The sequence below is a fragment of the Oryctolagus cuniculus genome, chromosome 5 (assembly GCF_051225735.1).
Source record: "Oryctolagus cuniculus isolate XC-2025 breed Fujian yellow rabbit chromosome 5, ASM5122573v1, whole genome shotgun sequence".
NCBI lineage: Eukaryota > Metazoa > Chordata > Mammalia > Lagomorpha > Leporidae > Oryctolagus > Oryctolagus cuniculus.
In genome coordinates this window covers 39,531,646-39,550,462 of record NC_142871.1, presented here as the reverse complement: position 1 = coordinate 39,550,462, position 18,817 = coordinate 39,531,646, and the positions used below count along the sequence as shown (strand labels likewise).

Here is an 18,817-nt window from a genome sequence, read left to right as displayed (position 1 = left end):
TGTATAAACCCTAACATCAAAGAAAAGCGATAATGATTTATAAACACAGAATAAAAAAGGAAGCCATCAGTCTGTAGAGATGAAACAAAAAACAGAAAAGGGAGGAAAAGCAATTGTTACAGAAGACAGCCAACCAATAAACATAGCAGCAATAATAGAATGGAAAAAATCACCATTTCTCAAAGATCAATTTAATGACTCAGGTAAGATTTAAAAAATAGAAAGCAAAAATATTGGGTAATGGGTTTATATTCACCCATCCCAAGGACCACAAATTATGATTAACTACACTTAGAAGATGGATCTTTAGAAGGGAGTTCTGGTGAACATCTTAGCCAAGTGGGTGATCAAACTTCCATCACCAGAAAAGGGACCACCTGAGCCCCCGTGAACTTCTTCCAATGACACAATTAAAAACATAATCATCATTTATGCAGCAATTCAGCCCAAAAATATTTAACTTGAACCCAGTCATAAGGAAACAATCAGACAAAATCAGCAAACCGCTTTGGACTCTGACCTTGTGGTTAAGACACTGCACACAGCATCAGAGAACCTGTTTTCAATACATGCTGCCACTCCTAACTCCAGCTTTTTCCTAATACAGACCCTGTGAGGTGGTGGTGGCTGATGACGCAATTGACCAGGTTCCTGCCTCCCTCCTGGGAGACCTGGAATTGAGTCCTGGCTCCTAGGTTTGGCAAAAGCTGAAGGTCACTACAGGCATTTGTGAAGGGAACCAGCAAAGGGGAGCACTCACTTGCACTCTAAAAATTTTTATTTTAAAAATGTAATTTTATATATATATAAAAGAAAAGGAAAGCCAGAGGACCAACCTAGATTTAAGGAAACCAAAAGGATATGAAAAACCCATGTAGCATGTTCCCCTTGTTTGAAAAAGATAATTATGTGACACCTTTGGAAATTTTAACACTACAAAGCACATGGAATTATCACTTTTTTATTTATTTATTTTTTTTGACAGGCAGAGTGGACAGTGAGAGAGAGAGAGACAGAAAGAAAGGTCTTCCTTTGCCGTTGGTTCACCCTCCAATGGCCGCTGCGGCCAGCGCGCTGGGGCCGGCGCACCGCGCTGATCCGATGGCAGGAGCCAGGTACTTCTCCTGGTCTCCCATGGGGTGCAGGGCCCAAGCACTTGGGCCATCCTCCACTGCACTCCCTGGCCACAGCAGAGAGCTGGTCTGGAAGAGGGGCAACTGGGACAGAATCCGGTGCCCCGACCGGGACTAGAACCTGGTAATACTCCATTTCTTAACTACTGTAACTGTGCTTTGTTTTGTATGCCCTTGATAAGTTAAAAAAAAAAAAAAGTGAGTGTATTATAGTACAGCATACATACAGATAGATGAAAAAGAGAAAGCCAAGGTTATAAAGTGTTAACAACTGTTAAATCTGTCTGTGAAAACCACATGGTGCTTGTTAACTATCCTTTCAACATTTCTACAGGCTCTAAATTTTCAAAAAAAAAAAAGGCGATAAAAATTAGTTTCTTCTGTTAGTGATACCCATGCAACACACTACGTACAAGTAATGAAGTATCGTCGCCTTTGCTCTTCTGGATCTTATCCTTGGAGTTCTCCTGATTGAATGCTTGCTCAGCAAAGGATACCTCCAGATTGATGTCTGTTTCACAGGCAGGTGTGTCTTCCGGCCTGGGGACGATCAGCTCCTTCTCACCCACAAGGTTAGATGTCTGGTCTAGTGGGGAGAAAGATCAAATTCATGTTCATTGGTTATCCCTCTCATTTCTTTTTTTACTTTGAATGCATTAACTACATGAAAACTTTTGTAGAGAGTAGTATTTTCTGTAGGCAACCATTATTATTCAAAAGCAAAAAATACATGGACAGAATCCTACCAAGGTGCAAGGGAAGAGGGCCGGGAGATGGTGGTGACAAGAAATCTATCATTCAACTGTGAAATCTTTCTGTGAGATCCCAATTCTTAGACTGGGTCCAATTCAAAGCACTTCTGGAAGATATCAAACTCCTAATGCAAAACCTCACAAAATTCAGTAGATGCAAGTGCTGTTTTAATCTACACTGAAGAATTAAAAGCAAAAATAGAGAGGCAAGATCAGTTGTAAATCTCTCGTAGAACTAGGGACATTCCATCTAATTTCCTAACACCAAGAAATAATTTCTAGACTAAACCTCTTCCACACCCTGTATTTCCTTTCTGGAATGTTCTCTACCTGTCATAAAAATTCCAACACAAGAGTTCATGCCAAAGCATGATTATGCGATCCGCGTACAGAGGTACCTGGTACAGGAACCAAAAGGTTTTCTACCTGATTCCATCAGAAAGTATAAAAGTGCCCCAAACTATAAATACTAGTCAAGTAAGTTTCAGGAATTCAGCTGTAATGGAAATGGAGCAATGAGACACAAATCAGCTTATTACACAACACCAGCCCCTTTTTATTCATTCATTCATTCATTCAAAAGGCAGAGTTATAGAGAGAGAATCTTTCATCCACTGGTTCACTCCCCAAATGCCATAACTGTTGGAGCTGGGCCAGTCTGAATTAGGAGCCAGGAGTTTCTTCCAGGTCTCCCACATCGGTACAGGGGCCCATGGACTTGCGCCATCACCCTCTGCTTTCTCAAGCATATAAGTAGGGATCTGGATCATAAGTGGAGCAACTTGGACTTGAAGCAGTGCCCATATGGGGTTTCTTTATTATTTATCCTCTAGAAAAAAATAAACATTCAAAAATGTTTTGATGAAAGCACCAGCTTTGGGGCAGGTGTTTACAGTAGCAGTTAATTTGAAGCTTGTGACACCCACAGCCCTTATCAGACGACCATTTCCAATCTAGGTTCCTGCTGGTGTGTACCCTGGGAGGCAGGATATGATGACTCACACACTTGGGGTCCTGCCACCAATGAGGGAGATCTCGTTGGAATTCTGGGCTCTTAACTTTAACCTGGCCTAGTTCTGGCTGTTGCAAGCATTTATAGGGAATGCATTAGCAGATAGAAGGTATCTCTGTTTCTCTGCTCTTCAAATAAAATTTTTAAAAGGAAAAGAAAGAAAGAAAAAAAAAAGGTAGAAGAAAATGATACCAGCTTTAAACTTTGGGGAAAAAAATAGCTCTAAATTTGATTATTTGTTGAATCTTGGGTTTAATGCAACTGACATCAGAAAAGCCGTATAACCAATATCCAGGATTACTAACGTTTTCTCATTGTAGACAACTGATTCATGGTATGAAGCTCTGAATTACAAAACAAACTCATGCCTCATTTACATGCTTGCAAACTAACATGCATACACACTGACACAACCAGGTAATAGATGGTACATTTAAAAAATGTCAGTAAATCTGTCATACATGTATTATTAAAAGTCTACTCTTGAGAAAAATGCGATTGCAATTCTTTATTTTAAAACAAAGAATTCTGTTTTGATCAAAGTAAAATTGACAAGTGAATATACATCTCATTTTATTCCTTCCATTTACAAAGCAGGAAGGGACTCACAGACATGTGACTCGCACAGTCACACATGGCAGAATTCAGAAGGGGCCTGCACTTGCTTTAACACTCTGCTTTGGAATAAAAACCTGAATACAGAAAGCCTACATTTCAGCTTGCACTGGCCTCGCAAATTATACAGCTGGAACTAACAGCATCTCACAGTTACCAAAGTAAGCATCTACCTATGCCAGTTCCAAATATAAGAACACATTGAAAACTCCTTGACAATATTTATCTGCTGCCATCTATGTTACATGCATGTTTTTCAACTTGTGGCAACATTTAAAAGAATGAGAAGAGCTATCCTGTTTAACGATTAGTGTGTCAAAGTATTAACACAGATGTCAAAATACACTTTTGCTTTTCCACTGGTTTATACTATTTTGCTTTAGTGTAATGTGTATATTGGTTTCCTAGGAAACAATTCTAAAAGAAAAACAGCTAATTAGCCATTTTCTTAAATTAGAAGCTACCTTTCCAGCAGCTGAGTGTTTATGGACAAAAATTTCAAAACTACTCTCTTTTCTTAGCAGCTCCATGTCAGTTACAGTCAACAACCTCCGACCCCTCAACCAACAATTGACTGGAGCCAAATTCAGAACTGAGTAATCACAACTAAGCTAGAACACTTTAAAACATATTAACCTCTCCATAATCATGGCAGAAATAAAATGTATACTATATAAAAGACTGAGTTCAAATGGTACTTCAAGATAGGGCAGCTGCCAGGAAAAACAGAGGCCAGGCCAAGGGGACCATCCAACAAGAGATGGACAGATCACTGGGCAATAACACGTCGAACTGATTATTCTCAAAGAGAAAAGAACACTGAGCTAACACTTTTGGCTCTTAATGTCCTCAAGCGTAAATAATACAATTTCTTTAATCTGTGATCTTTTGGTTTTGAATTTGGGTAACAGCACTAGGTAACAAATACTTCACAAATCTCCCTAAAGATTTTCAAGTTGTCCAAAGTATCCTGAAACACCTTTATGTAAAAAAGATTTTTTTTCCTATATGAAAATCAAAAAGAAATAAGAAAATCTATGTAACATTAGGAAATTCAAACTAACTTTTGGCATTTGTAATATTTCTAAGTGTATAGTCAGCCCTCTAATACTATGGTTCACATTCAAGGATTCAGCCAACCATATATGGAAACTATTCTGAAAATGGGATAGGCATTTCATGTTATGGTTAAATAAACGGTACTTAAATTTGAGAAATAACTGTACTGTACATGAGACTTTTTTTTCCTGGTCATCATTCCCTAAAGAATGCAGTGTAACAACTATTTACATAGCATTTGCATTGTATTAGGTACTGTAAGTAATCTAGACATAATTTAAGCCACACTTGTATGGGTGGATGGGACCGTGATGGGTGAAAATACTGTAACATTTTATATAAAAAAGGACTTGTGCATCAATGAATTTTGATATCCATAAGGGATTTAGGAACCAAACGCCCACATTACTGAGAAATGAATATATCACTGGGTCTTTCATAGTTGTATGATTTGACAAAAAGTTAAGATTGATACTTTGTGGTGGATTAATTAATTTGAATCCCAATTACCCTTGAATTATGAAAACTTTCTAAGTTTTTCAATCCGAGTTAAGTACTACTGACTGAACATGTCTGGAAATCCAAATGTGGGAAAACCTCTAAAATACACTATGTTGCCCAAGCCTTCAGGTTTTAAGCAGAAACAGCCCCACTTTAGACCCTCAGGCAGTGTTTGCATGCACTTCATTCTGAACTCGGATGTCAATTCACTGGCTGGGAGACAGTGTGGCATTGCCCAGAACAGGTGCAGAAGCCCCTCCTCCGTGCCTTGCATGCAGCCCACACACATTCTCTTGTTCTTCTGATTGGAGGCCCTGTGCCCACTTCACAGCATTCCAGCAAAAGCAGATGTAAATCAGGCAGCAAGTGTGTCACATTTCACTTGGCTGCTGGAAGTTAGGCCGGAAAGTACTCATCTAATGAACTTGTCTTCCAGAACTGCTGTTAGCATTGCCTACATCATGATCTCTGGCAAGGGAGGAAAATACCAAGAACGGACAATGTTTTCCTCAGTATCCATTAAACAACTGCCAGTCACTCCTTCCCCAAAGCCCCAAAGCATATTGATGTTGGCACAAAAGGCTGTTCTGTGTCTGCCGAGGACCTAGCTCTCTAGCAGGCCAGGGCCAGCTATGCCAGCTTGCTTGCCACTTCAATGTTTGCTGATACATAGGCTTGAGGAAACACCCAGTCATTTCATTCTGCTGCAACACATGTAACCAAGAAACCTCCACAGAACAGCAAAAAAGCAAGGCTGTTACAAGTCCTGCTAGCTATAAATATATGAGGGTACTTCAAAAAGTTTGTAGAAAAATGGAATTAAAGGGTAACTTTATTTTGGTTTATTTTTTTTTAATTCTTGCATAGATCTTTCATAACATTCAGTTTCCATGGACTTTCTGAAGATCCTTGGTATATATCTATGTGTATGTACACATTAACAAAAAAAAAAAAAAGAAAGAAAGAAACGTGTGCATGTATTTTTTAAAGGTAGGGGATGAGTTTTGAGGACAGCATGAAAGGATAAACAAAGACATTGGATGCTTCAAGACTCCAAAATGCTGCACATAACCTTGGTTTAATGCACAATTTTCATGGGAAGGCTGGAACCACTTCCCACTACTCCACAGTTCACCCTCTACTCTTCACTGACTACTTTCAAACCAAACGCCACTCTATTAATGACATGAACACCCCGATGCTGCACAACTCAGCTTTGTGATAGTATCTTAGGTAACAATTAAGCTTAAATTATTAAGCTTAAATCTATGGTGTTTGAATTTTTTCTCTTTGTAAACGAGTGAGTTCTAATTTCTTTCTGATAAGTACTAGGTAAGCCTTGGTATTTATTTTGATCCATGTCCTGAATTTATAATTCATTTCTATAATAATAATAATAGGAGAGAAATTCTAATCAATTACCCAAAATAATTTTAACTTTGTTATTTTAAGTTTTTCTGAACTTTCTAATTTAAAAATGTATTGATTTTTAGAAACTTGTGGTTTAACAGCAAGCCTTCACTTTGCTGGCCCTGCTTTCTAGCTCTCTGACCTTGAAAAAGTACCTTTATGTTTCTAATCCTCAGTTTTCTTCTCTGTAAAATGGATTAACAAAAGCACTTCCTACACAGAGTCCTTGAGTGTATTAAATGAGGCAGATATTTGGGCACAGTGCCTAGCACTTGGTAAGCATCAGGAAGATAGGTCCTCCTGTGCAAATGTCAGATCAGATAGGGATACACATTAAAAAAAATCAGTCTCTATATGCTAGCCTTATGCAATTACCCTCTTGGGAATTCATATTAGTATTTTAGTAGAATTTGCTTACTAGAATGGAAGGCGGATGTTTTAAAAGGTTATAACTGTTTGTTAGTCTAATTAAAGGGAAAAAAAACATGAGAGTCCAGGTCCAACATACCATCTTTTCCTCGGTATTTGTTTTCATTTGTTCTGACTGACTGCAACTCAGTGCCATCTGGAACCTAAACATAGAAAACGGGCCATTTAGTCATCTCCAACTCACAACCAGAGAAAGTGGAATTGTAAATATCTCCGTTACCAACACTAAGAGTACAAGAAATGTACTCAGAATTATAATATGCACAGCGGGAACTGCACCATGGCTAGAATCCAACAAACATCTGATTACCAACAACTTAAAAGACATAATACTAACTGCTATGGGGAATATGGAAGATGTCAATAGTGTCTCGCACACCAGAAACACCACTATTCAATAAAGGAGAAGAGACAAACATGTTAAAAAGCTGAAAATGTCCATCATGTGATTACTACAAAAACAAAATGTTGTCTCCATCCATTCAATGGAGTATATCCAACAGTAAAGATAAAATGAGGTAGTGATACATGCTACAACATGGGTGAACCTTGAAGACACTAAGTGAGAGGAACCAGTCACAAGTGGCCACATAGTTCATGATTCTGTGAATATGAAATATCCAGAACAGGTAAACCAGAGACATAAAGATTGCCTTATAAAAAAAAAGAAAAAGATTGCCTTAGAATAGGGAAGGGAATGAGAGGAACAACTAATGGGTACGAGATTTGTTTTGTGCACAAAGAAAATGTGCTATAATTGTGTTAATGATGGCAAATTTGTGAACATCCTGAAAATCTTTGAACTGTACACTTTGGGTGAATTCAAGCATGTATGATTTATATCAATAATGCAGCTTTAAAATACAATTGTACGTTGACATGTTGGTCGTAGAAATTATTCAAATATTAAAAAAAAGGCAAGGAATAAATACAAGATAAACTAAACCTAGGTTAGCAACAAGCACTAAAATGTGCAGAGGGACTGTTTCTGTCAGAGAAGTAGGTCAGTGACATCTGAAGAATGTAGCTTTCCAAGGGTTCATGGTCACGGTAAACACCACAGGCTCTGCTCACCCATGCGGCCAAACAGAACTTCTTTCTTTCCAGGAGTGGCTTTGGAAGGACATCAGGGATCAGAAGGTCAAAGATGACTAAATCTGAATGAATTATTTTTAAAATAATCATCTCATTGAATTTTATCTGTACAGAAAGAAAAATGGGGCGTAATAGTCTCTTTACGGTACATTTCAAGCTAGTGGCTAAAAAGGACTCCCCCTGCCCCGCCCTGCCCTTCTCCTGCAATCTGAGATCCTAGAAAAGCATTAGGGCAGGAGGTACAGACCACTAGTGTACCACTAGAGGCCAAAGGTACCCACCACAGTGGACAGCGCGTGGTTCCACAGTAGTTCTCTGCAGGACAGAACAATACCACGCTGCTCTCTCCCACAAGCCTACAGGGGGCCAGAATTCCATGGGACAGTGAGCACAGTGATTCTAATCTTGCAGAGGAACACATATTTTGGAGCATGTGGTCGGAATTGTTTTCCTTAGCAATAGAAGATGGCAGTGCAGATGGTACTCATTTCTGTATTGTATTTCCTAGTGTCAGCAGGAGATTCATGAGAAGGCATTTTAAGTGGGAGGGCTGAATACGCACTTACTCAAGTATAGAACAATTCCATGTGGAGATGGCTGGCCCATGTTTGCTTGGGGGATGGGAGACGTAGAGTGCAATTCCAATGGGAGGCAGTGTTTCAATTACAGGCATGCAATGTAAGCAAGCTAACATTATTTTAATTTACTTGTACTATTTCTTTCTTAATGATTCCATCAGATGATACAGCCTACCAATTGCCTTGGACTCACACCATGTGTTTTAGACATCACCAGAAATTTGTTCCAATAATGCTGCTTTTAGCATCGAGTAGCAACATCCTCTTGGAGGCTGGCGGGAATCCTACTGCATGTATCCTTCTCAGGCTCAGCTCTATGCTCCCTCCCCCTGTGAACTTCCTCTTAACTCCCTAGGGAGGGTTCTTTACTGGGAAGGAAATGTCATAATACTATATTTCCTTTCCATTCATTTTTCTCCAGCTGCAAACTCAGTTGAGTCCTACACACTAGTATATGTTCCAAATGACCCCAGGGTGGTAGGCAAGCGCTTAACTTAAGCAAGTGCCTGGAGCAATGTAGTGATCCCTGAAATCAGGTAAATGGACTGGATTTGATCCACAATTGGCTATGCAAATAGAGTAGCAATCTGCAGCCAGAAAGATCTTTTAGAAGAATGAAGTATCTACTAAAAGTGAAAAAATCGCTACATGACAGAAAGATAACATACTTTTTAGCCCTTCTTTCCTGCTTTTTAAAAATAAAGAATCACGAAACTTATTATCCTTTATTTATAAAGTGTCAATAGGGCCAGATATTCATAATGTTTACTATCAGGATCACGTGTGGAAACAAATCTAGCAGGATAGAGAGTGGTTAGAAGCTTGTACTTCAGAGTGAGACAAATCCAGGTTTGCTATCTATGCAACATTGAGCAAGTTGCTTAAAGTCTATGAGCCTCAGCCACAGAATGGAAATGCTAATCCCTCCCTCTCAGGACAGCTGCGAGGATTAAATGAGATAAAGCATGGAAAGCAGTTAGCACAGCCAGTGTTCAGTGGCAGTGGCGGCAACTGTGGTTATTACAGCCATTGCTCAAGAGTCCTTCTGTTTGTTCCCACTCTAACCACCCCACTGGGTCTTCCAAGCCAGAGCTCCTCGGGGCAGAATGTAAATCAACTTTGACCTTAAGAACACCATGGAGTTCATCTGGCTTTTTTTTTTTTTTTTTTTTTTTTGTGCCAATTCTCTTGAAGCAAGAAGGAATGACAATTTACATTCTGTGCGAGCTTTTTACTTCCCCCTGGGTGAATAATAAGTAAGCCACAATCAGCTGCGCCAAGCAGCACTCTTCTAGGCCACGCAGGTCTGGCATTTTTACCATGCTTCCCTTGATACCTCTGTATTCATCAGTCCCTCAGACTCTAACTGCCTCCAACAACTTCCATTCATAAATTAATCATTTTCTACGCGCTGGCCACAATGCTAAGCACTCGACACAAAGGGCAAGTTATTTCCTGCAATTGTAGCTCCTCACACTCCACGAGCATCCATCTTTAGATGAGTCTTGGGAAAAATCAGATATTCCTGCAAACGTTAATAGATAAAGGAGAAGCCTTCTCTGTCAGCTCTTGTGGGGTTAGAAGCGATTCTATCATCCCCTAACGAAGACGTATCACACTGGATGTTCAGGTGCTTAATTTTCTGCACATTCCACAAAGCTTGTAGAAAGGCAGGGGATCAAGTCCCTCTTGTCCACTGCCAGCATGAGCACTGGTGACTGGCATAGCAGGGAACGGCAAAAAGTTTCGGGAAAACTGGAATTAAAAAACAGAGTTAGCGGCCGGCGCCGCGGCTCAATAGGCTAATCCTCCACCTAGCAGCGCCGGCACACCGGGTTCTAGTCCCGGTCGGGGCGCCGGATTCTGTCCCGGTTGCCCCTCTTCCAGACCAGCTCTCTGCTGTGGCCAGGGAGTGCAGTGGAGGATGGCCCAAGTGCTTGGGCCCTGCACCCCATGGGAGACCAGGAGAAGCACCTGGCTCCTGGCTCCTGCCATCGGATCAGCGCGGTGCACGGGCTGCAGCGCGCCAGCCGTGGCGGCCATTGGAGGATGAACCAACAGCAAAAGGAAGACCTTTCTCTCTGTCTCTCTCTCTCACTGTCCACTCTGCCTGTCAAAAAAAAAAAAAAAAAAAAAAGACAGAGTTAGGGTCGGGCATTTGGTGCAGCACTTAAGACACCCATGGGACCTGTGCATCCTATATTGGAGGGCTTGGTTCAGAAGCCTGCTCCTCTGCTTTCCATCCAGCTTCCTGCTGATGTGCACTCTGGGAGGCAGCAGGCGATGGCTCACAACATTGGGCCCCTGGCACGTACATGGGAAACCAGGAACAAGTTCCTGGCTCCTGGCTCCAGTCTGGCCCTGTCTTGGGTACTGTAGGCATTTAGGGAATGAACTAGTGGATGGAAGATCTCTGTTTATCTATTTCTGTGTCTCTGCCTTTCAAATAAAAAAGTAAATTCTGAAATAAATATAATTTTTTCATAAAATGCATGTTTCCATGAACTTTTTGAACGCCCCTCATACATAATCTTAAAACGGGTTTCCCCCAAAATAAACTTCTCTTTTAATTTCATTTTTCGGTGAACATCTTGACACAGCCTTGCCTAATAGGTGTTCACGATCTTTTTAATGCATTGATTTAAACTAGATTGGTTCAATGGTTTGTAGGCAATTATTTCCTTTGCCTTACCATCGAAAGACACAACTTACGTTTTCTTTTGATTCTGTCTGTTGAGCAAATATGTCTCTGACGTCTGGAATCTGGTGCTGTTTGTTTTTTTTCCTCAAGGTCTGGGAGACCGTCTCCACCCGCTTCTGCACCGCCGCGGCCTGGGTCCTGGTTAGTGTTGCTAAAAACACCATGCTTTCCTGGGGGTCTCCCGCCGACTCGCCAACCAGATTGGACAAGCCGGCCTCTTTCAGCCACTGTTCTTCCAACTCGCCCTCTATGAGAGAAGAGCCAAGTGGTATTGAAATCACGAACTGTTAAGAACTTTCCCACTTTCTAAGCTGCCTGACACTTGTCCTGAAAGCTGCCTGTTGTATGTAGCTCAGCCGCAGCGCTGAGAATCTTCATCTGGAACTTGGACAACTGCCATCCACTCCAGCCACAAGGACAGTGAGTTTTGAGTCGATTTCATATAGACACAATTAGTATTCGTAAATGACTTCACTTGTAATTAACCTCCATAACTTCCCTGCAGATTAACTGGCGACGATGAAACTGCTCCTCTCGCTGAGATGAGCCAGCCATGGATAGATAACTTCACTCACCCAGTGACAAAGGGAAGTCAAGGCTGGGAAGACAGATTAATGCCCACTTCTCTGGCTTACACTCAGCACGACTTCAAAGTCCAACACTAATTTATGGAAAGGCTTGCTTTCTCTTCCCTCAGCTGATGGGGAGCACGGCAAAGACAGACATCTGGGCATCAGGAACTAATGAATGTCAAAATTAATTTTTTAAAGATGTTTATTTATTTGAAAAGCAGAATGACAGAGGGTGAAACAAACAAAGAAAGAAAAAGAGACAGAGAGGGAGAAAGAGACAGAGAGGGAGAGAGAGACAGAGAAAGGATCTTCCATCTACTGGTCTACTCCCCAGATGGCCACAAGGGATGGGACTGGGTCCAGACCAAATCCAGGAGTTTAGAATTCCATCCGGGTCTCCCACATGGGTAGACTAGTTGATCATGTACTTGGGCCAGCATCTGCTGCTTTCTGAGGTGGATTAGCAGGAAGCTGGATCTGAAGTGGAGCAGCTAGGATTCAATCTAGAGCTCCAATATGGCATGCTAGAGTCACATGCAGTCGCTTAACCCGTGCAACAATGCCAGCCCCTCAAATATTTTTTATCTGATGTTGGTTGAACCCGTATATACATGTTTGACTGTTTTATGTTAGATATGAGGAAAATTATAGAAAAACAGGACAAACAGAGCAGATTCACTCCAAGCACCACATTTATTATGGGAAAAAAAGGTGGGAGGGCAATGACCTGAGACACAGAAGACCAGACTCTATCCAATATCTGCACCGCTAAATCACCCAGTCCCATGTGGAGTGTAATTTCTCATCTGTAAATAAAAGCAGAGCTGGAGGGGCTATGGAATAACCAAAGCTGAGAATGGGAAATGGGGAGGGCTTTGAGAAGCACTGTGTCGCGTGGCAGAGCGATGCCTGGTGCGTGTCTAGCCCTTTACACAGTACACACTCCCACTCCTTGGAGGCAGAAATCAAGTATTAACTTTGGCTTCAAGAAATAACATCCAGGGCTGGGCGCTCTGCATGCCAGCAAAGGCAACCTGCTCACTGCCATGAAAAGTCAGACAGCCATTATTATTAACATTATTATTAATGCCAGCATTCCATATGGACACCATTTCAAGTCTTGCCTGCTCCAGTTTGGAGCTAGCTCCCTTCTAGTAGCCTGGGAAAAGCCGTGGAAGATGACCCAAGTTTGGGCCCCTGTTACCCACATGGCAGATGCAGATCAAGTTCCTGGATTCGGCCTGGTCCAGTCGTGGCAGTTACAGCCATCTTGGGAGTAAACCAGTAGATGGAAGATACCTTTCCCCTGGTCTCTCCTGCTGCCTCTTTAACTCTTTCAAATAAATAAATCTTTTAAAAAATAAAATTAGGGGCCGGCGCTGTAGTGTAGCTAGCGGGTAAAGCCACCGCCTACAGTGCTGGCATCCCATATGGGCACTGGTTTGAGTCCTGGCCGCTCCTCTTCCCATCCAGCTCCCTGCTATGGCCTGGGAAAGTAGTAGAAGATGGTCCATGTCCTTGGGCTCCTGGTCCATGTGGGAGACCCAGAAGAAGCTCCTGGCTCCTGGCTTCAGATTGGCTCAGCTCCAGCCATTGCAGCCAATTAGGGAGTGAACTAGACCTCTCTCTCTGCCTCTCTTTCTCCTTGTGTGTAACTCTTTCAAATAAATAAGTAAATCTTAAAAAAATTAAAAATTAAATTCAAAGCTCATGAGAAACAGAATTAACAGATATGCTTTTTAAAAAAAATTATTTTCTTTTTAACTCACTATTGGTAGATGTTTTTTTAAGCGATACTGTAGCAAAGGAAAAAATTCTACCTATACAGATTTCTCTACTTAACTCAGTCCTAAGGAATTTGGTTAAGTAGTCTCTCTGTTGAACGATGTCTCTTTCAGTGGGTCACAAGGCACTGGCTATGGCTCTCACTGCTTTTGCCATTGATACTTAGAAACCAAAACAGATTTACAAATTTATGGATGACATGAGACACTGAAAGGAGGCTAAGAAATAAGATGCCAGAGAATTGGGCATCAAAAATTTGGGAAACTGCTTGAATCTGAGATTAAAAGAAACCATATGAAATTTAGCAGAAAGAAAAATTTAACATGTTTCTTCCAGAAATCAAATACAGTAGTGAAGAGTTTAGGAAACACAGCTAGTAAGAGACTTGAGAACAATTGTGAACCAAATGCAGGAAAGAAGCAGATTGAAAAGCTAAAAATGCTAACACCGCATTTCACTGTCCAAATCCACATCCTTAGAATAGCTAGTGAAACAAGTGGCATCACATGCAACGTGGAGTACCATACTATGAATCACAAAATGACCAGGACCACAAAGCTTTGAAAACACCCATAAGAATTGGCTAATTTTCCTCCTAGAGAAGACGTGGTTAGTAATGAGATGACTAATCCTAAATACTTGAAAGGTTTTCATATAAAACAGAATGGACTTCCCAAAGGCAGAACTAGAAGTGAGTTCGAGTTAGAAGAGAGCAGACTGTAAACCCATCAATAAAAACAACTCAAGCTGACTGCCCACTGGAAAAACAGGTTCCCTGCAAAGTAGTGTGCTTCTCATCACCACCTCCACTTTCCAGAGAGCGAATGACCTCGTGACCAGCGACTGACTGAGAGAATTTCAAACACCGAGTCTATGAGACAGTAAGCTTAGCCAAGAAGTGTAGCTGTGTCCATGATGAAAGGGATTCATTCGTGCCACTTGTATATAGCAGCTGTATCCATCCGTCTGTCACAAATCATTAAATGGCACCTAGCATCTTTCCTTGCTTGTCCTATTCGTCCTTTCCATACATCCATTTCCCTTAAATACATATATAAGCAATAAAAGTTGTACTTCTTTACCATCAGGCTCCTTGACAACAACCACTTCTTGATCTTGTCTGTTTTCCCTAGATTTCTTGATATGTTCTAGCTCTGTGAAATAGTCCTCCATAGACATTTCATCCAAAGAATCCTGGGAACTTGACCGATCGAACAGCGGCTTCTCTGTGACTTTGGTGGTGGTTTCCTGGTTCATGGTATACTGGCCACACCTGCGGCTATACATGCAAAAAGAAAGAAAAGATAGTTCATTTTAGTACCGAGGAAGTAGTACAGTTTCCCAAATATCACAGCCCTGAGCTGGAGAATCTGGCAATTCTGGATTTTCTCTTTAATAACACCAGATAGATAGATATGTTTTAAAACGGTTTACCTGGAGGTACCACTGATTAGAAAATGATTGCAGAATGAACACTTTCTCCCTTTATTATTTTGACTCATCTAAAGCGGAAATTTTGCTTTAGAAATGAGCAAGAATAATCGTAATGATAGGATATTAAGTAATTTAATAGAGAATAAATTTCACCCAACAGCTAGTATTTATCATTTATATTTATAAACCAAACTCAGTCAGCTCTCACACAGCAAGTATCTGCCACCACTGAATGAAGCACCATATGAATTTCCAATTTTTTTGAAATGTAAATAAAAAGTTGATTTTTAAGTTTGCAGTCACATTCTATATAGAAAAAACTTTTTAATTTCTACTTATAAACATACCCAGGACATATATGTATTAAAAATTTTAAAATGTGATAAGCTTTCATTTATTGGTACTTCTGAATCACTTGAAATTCTCAAATATCTATTTCTTAGATATTATCTATTAATAAGACTAGCTTGAATAAATGAGAGTATTTTTATGACTTGGAGTTAACTTTATTTTCCCCTTATAATTTACATCTTACCTACCTCTAAAATTGAATTATGGGAGTTAATAACAAAAATATATATATATTAAAGAATTAGGAAATTTTTGTTATTTGCAGAAAAAGAAAAACAGCACAAAATTATGTAAAAGGAAAATTTAAAGCCCTGGAACATTTCTTTTCCAAGTTCACAAGAATTTCAGTATCAGTGGAGACCATAATTGGTGAGTAAGTATTTCCATATTTTAATTTTAAATTGCTCTTTTATCCTCCAAAAAAAGACTTCTAGGAAATAATAATTTACTTACTGTACCTAAGTAAAACCAATCAAAAAGAAAAAGAACTACAATGCAATTCTAACAATGTGTGAACATTCTCACATTTAAATTAGCCTTCCTCAGGGTTGCTTAAAATGCTAGTATTCTTTAAAGATGTACTTATTTATTTTAAAGTCAGAGTCACATACAGAGAGAGACAGAGTGAGAGAGACATCTTCCATCCACAGGTTCACTCTCTAGATGGTTGAAACGGCCAGTGCTAGGACAGGCCAAAGCCAGGATCCAGGACTTCTTCCAGGTCTCCCACAAGGGTAGCAGGGGCCCAAATACCAGCCATCTTCTGTTGCTTTTCCCTGGCCATTAGCAGGGAGGTGGATCAGAAGTGCAACAGCCACATGAACCGACGCCCATATGGGATGTCAGAGCAAGTCTAAGTTGGCGGTTTTACTTTCTATACTACTATGCTGGCCCCCAAATACTAGTATTTTAGATTACATAGGACAGAGTGTCACTAAACACTGAGAAAATCTTTAAAAAATATCAAATAACCTAATTGCTTATTACTGTATATAAAGGCAGCATAACTCAATATCTCATTGTCATATTCCAATAGCCCCTTTTCTCACTTTAAAGACAGTTCTCTCCCTTTTTTTATACTTTATTAATGCCGGTTGCATGAAAGAATAAACAATGACTATAATCTCTCCCCTACTGCAACCGGGGGTGGGGGAGAGATGGGCGGGTATTATAACCAGGGCCAAATGGAGTAAGCCTCGGCGTGTTTGTGAATCTCTTTCCTCAGTCTCCATTGTCCATTGTCTGCCTCCTCCATCCCTTCATTCAAGGGCCACTTCCTTTCTCCTTGGCCCCTAATCACCCTGTTTACATCTCTGCATCCCACAGTCACCCCCTTGTATGTCCCTAATGGTTAATATAGACTCAGTATTTCCGCTGTACAGTTTTTACTCCTGATCCTTAAAATAAAACACAGATGAGAAAGTTCTCTCACTTAAAAATGAAAAACCAATAGAGATGTGTGTGTGTGTATGTGTGTGTATTTTGGGGATCAGCAGCTCAACTTTTTTGTAGTTCATATTCCTTAATCCTGTCTTACCAGGATAGGTATAGCTAATTTACAGAATGCCAGCCTGATTCATGTTTTGTGGAATTGTTGTCAAATATATAGGTGCCCACTCTTGCTTTTGTTTTATCTGTTATTACAGTGCAATGTTGTCTAGCTAATTCCTGTCTCCTACAACCTTTAGCCCTCATGGGAGACAACAAAAAGTACTGTGAACTATTTGAAGTATAATAGCTAATGCCAAGTAATTTGGTTTATCTGCTCACAGGAAAGAGGTACAGTTGAACTAGAAGTACATCAAGCCTTTCCGTCCTGCAGGAATGTGTTTATTCTGGCAAGAATTTTCCAGTAAATTTCCATTAAGATAGCATGTGCAGAAAAAGGCAAGGGCATTGAGTAGCAGCATTGTTACGTAAATATACCTTCTATATCAAGCTCTGCTTTCAAAATGCACATAAAGCAAAAATCGAATAGTCTAGTACTGATGAATTGACTCAATATTTTGACTTTAATAAGATTCAGAAGCTGAATAGGTTTGTGATAACCTGAAAATACTGAGTCATGAAAAGGAGCGATTTTCTTTTGGGCGATGGATGGGGAATGACTGGCAACTACTGCAAGACAACGTTTTTTTGTTTTTAAATATTAGACTATGAGGAGTGGCAGGGAGGCAACCATTCAGTAATTAACTACCCTCTTTAGTCAACTTGTCACATATTTTTATTTTCTCCTAAAAACATCAGTGAACATTCTTTCAGTTGACATCAGTCACCACGCTGTATCACTTCTTTTCTTGTATAGAGAATTATTTCCTATTTCCTAAAGATCCATGCAAGTGCATGGTGCTCAAACCAAACAGTTCATACCACAGGAAACTGCCAATTATCGCCACCTGACCTACTAGCAAGTGGTTGTTCCAAGTTCTCACCTCACTCCAGAGCCTTCTGTGCTAACCATCCCACAGCCAGGCTTCAAGAACTCACATTTCTCACCTTCTGCAGCTCTGACAGGGCTAGACACTGTCCTCTGAAATAAGTTGCTTGTGTTGCTCCACAAAGAATGGCTCCTGTGGCCAATATCGTGGCATAGTGGGTAAAGTCACTGCCTGCAACCCCGGCAACCCTTATAGTATAGATTCATGTCCCAGCTGCTCCACTTCCCATCCAGCTCCCTGCTAATGGCCCAGGAAAAGCAGCGGAAGAGACCAGAAGTGCTTGCGCCCCTCCAAACCATGTGAGAGACCTGGGTGAAGCTCCCATTTCCTGGCCCAGCTCCAGCTGTTGCAGCCATTTGGAGAGTAAACCAGTGAAGATTTCTTTTTGTCTCACCTTCTGTCTATGTCACTCAACCTTTCAATCTTTTTAAATATCGCTCCTTAGCTTGCCAGACAAGTCTTATTCTTCCCAGCACATCACAGTATTATAACTTTGCCTTCTTTTCATGGGCACTCACACTGCCAGCACATACAAACTTTAGAGACCCTTACAGACCTTCATGGAATATTTCTTCTTTCTCATCTGGCTAGAATATCCCCCATGCTGTACTTATAAAATTGAGGAGTTCATTTTTGTTATATTTGCCCAAAGTATATGTTGTTCCATTTTTCCATGGTAATTTTTCCGCCTGGTCAGGGAATTTCAAAGGTATTGATATTTGCCCAGGGTGTTAGTAGTGCCTGTTAGCTATGTGGTCAGAGAGGATGTTAACTAGTCTGGCACATTCTGTTCTTTGCCAGGAGGTGAGAGTTTCCATTTATCACACTGTGGCCCGCTAGAAGACTGCAAGCAGATTGATGATTCATCCTTAGTATCGATGCAGTCAATGAAGGAATGGGAACCCGGACCTGGGCTTCTTCAGTACTAGATGATTCCAGCGCTGCTTGACTA

General features: G+C 40.6%; 1 protein-coding gene across 4 annotated transcripts in view; it reads right to left on the bottom strand.

Annotated features, from left to right (window-relative positions):
* ARHGAP18 (Rho GTPase activating protein 18) overlaps positions 1-18,817 on the bottom strand; it is a 189,736-nt gene that overhangs the window by 52,128 nt on the left and 118,791 nt on the right. For all 4 annotated transcript variants that reach the window (XM_070073608.2, XM_002714727.6, XM_089332696.1 and 1 more), the window contains exons 2-5: positions 14,725-14,921; positions 11,297-11,532; positions 6,991-7,054; positions 1,547-1,719 (exon numbers count right to left, since the gene is read on the bottom strand). In XM_070073608.2, the coding sequence (XP_069929709.1) occupies positions 1,547-1,719; positions 6,991-7,054; positions 11,297-11,532; positions 14,725-14,921 (670 nt within the window). The remainder of the gene's footprint in view (positions 1-1,546; positions 1,720-6,990; positions 7,055-11,296; positions 11,533-14,724; positions 14,922-18,817) is intronic.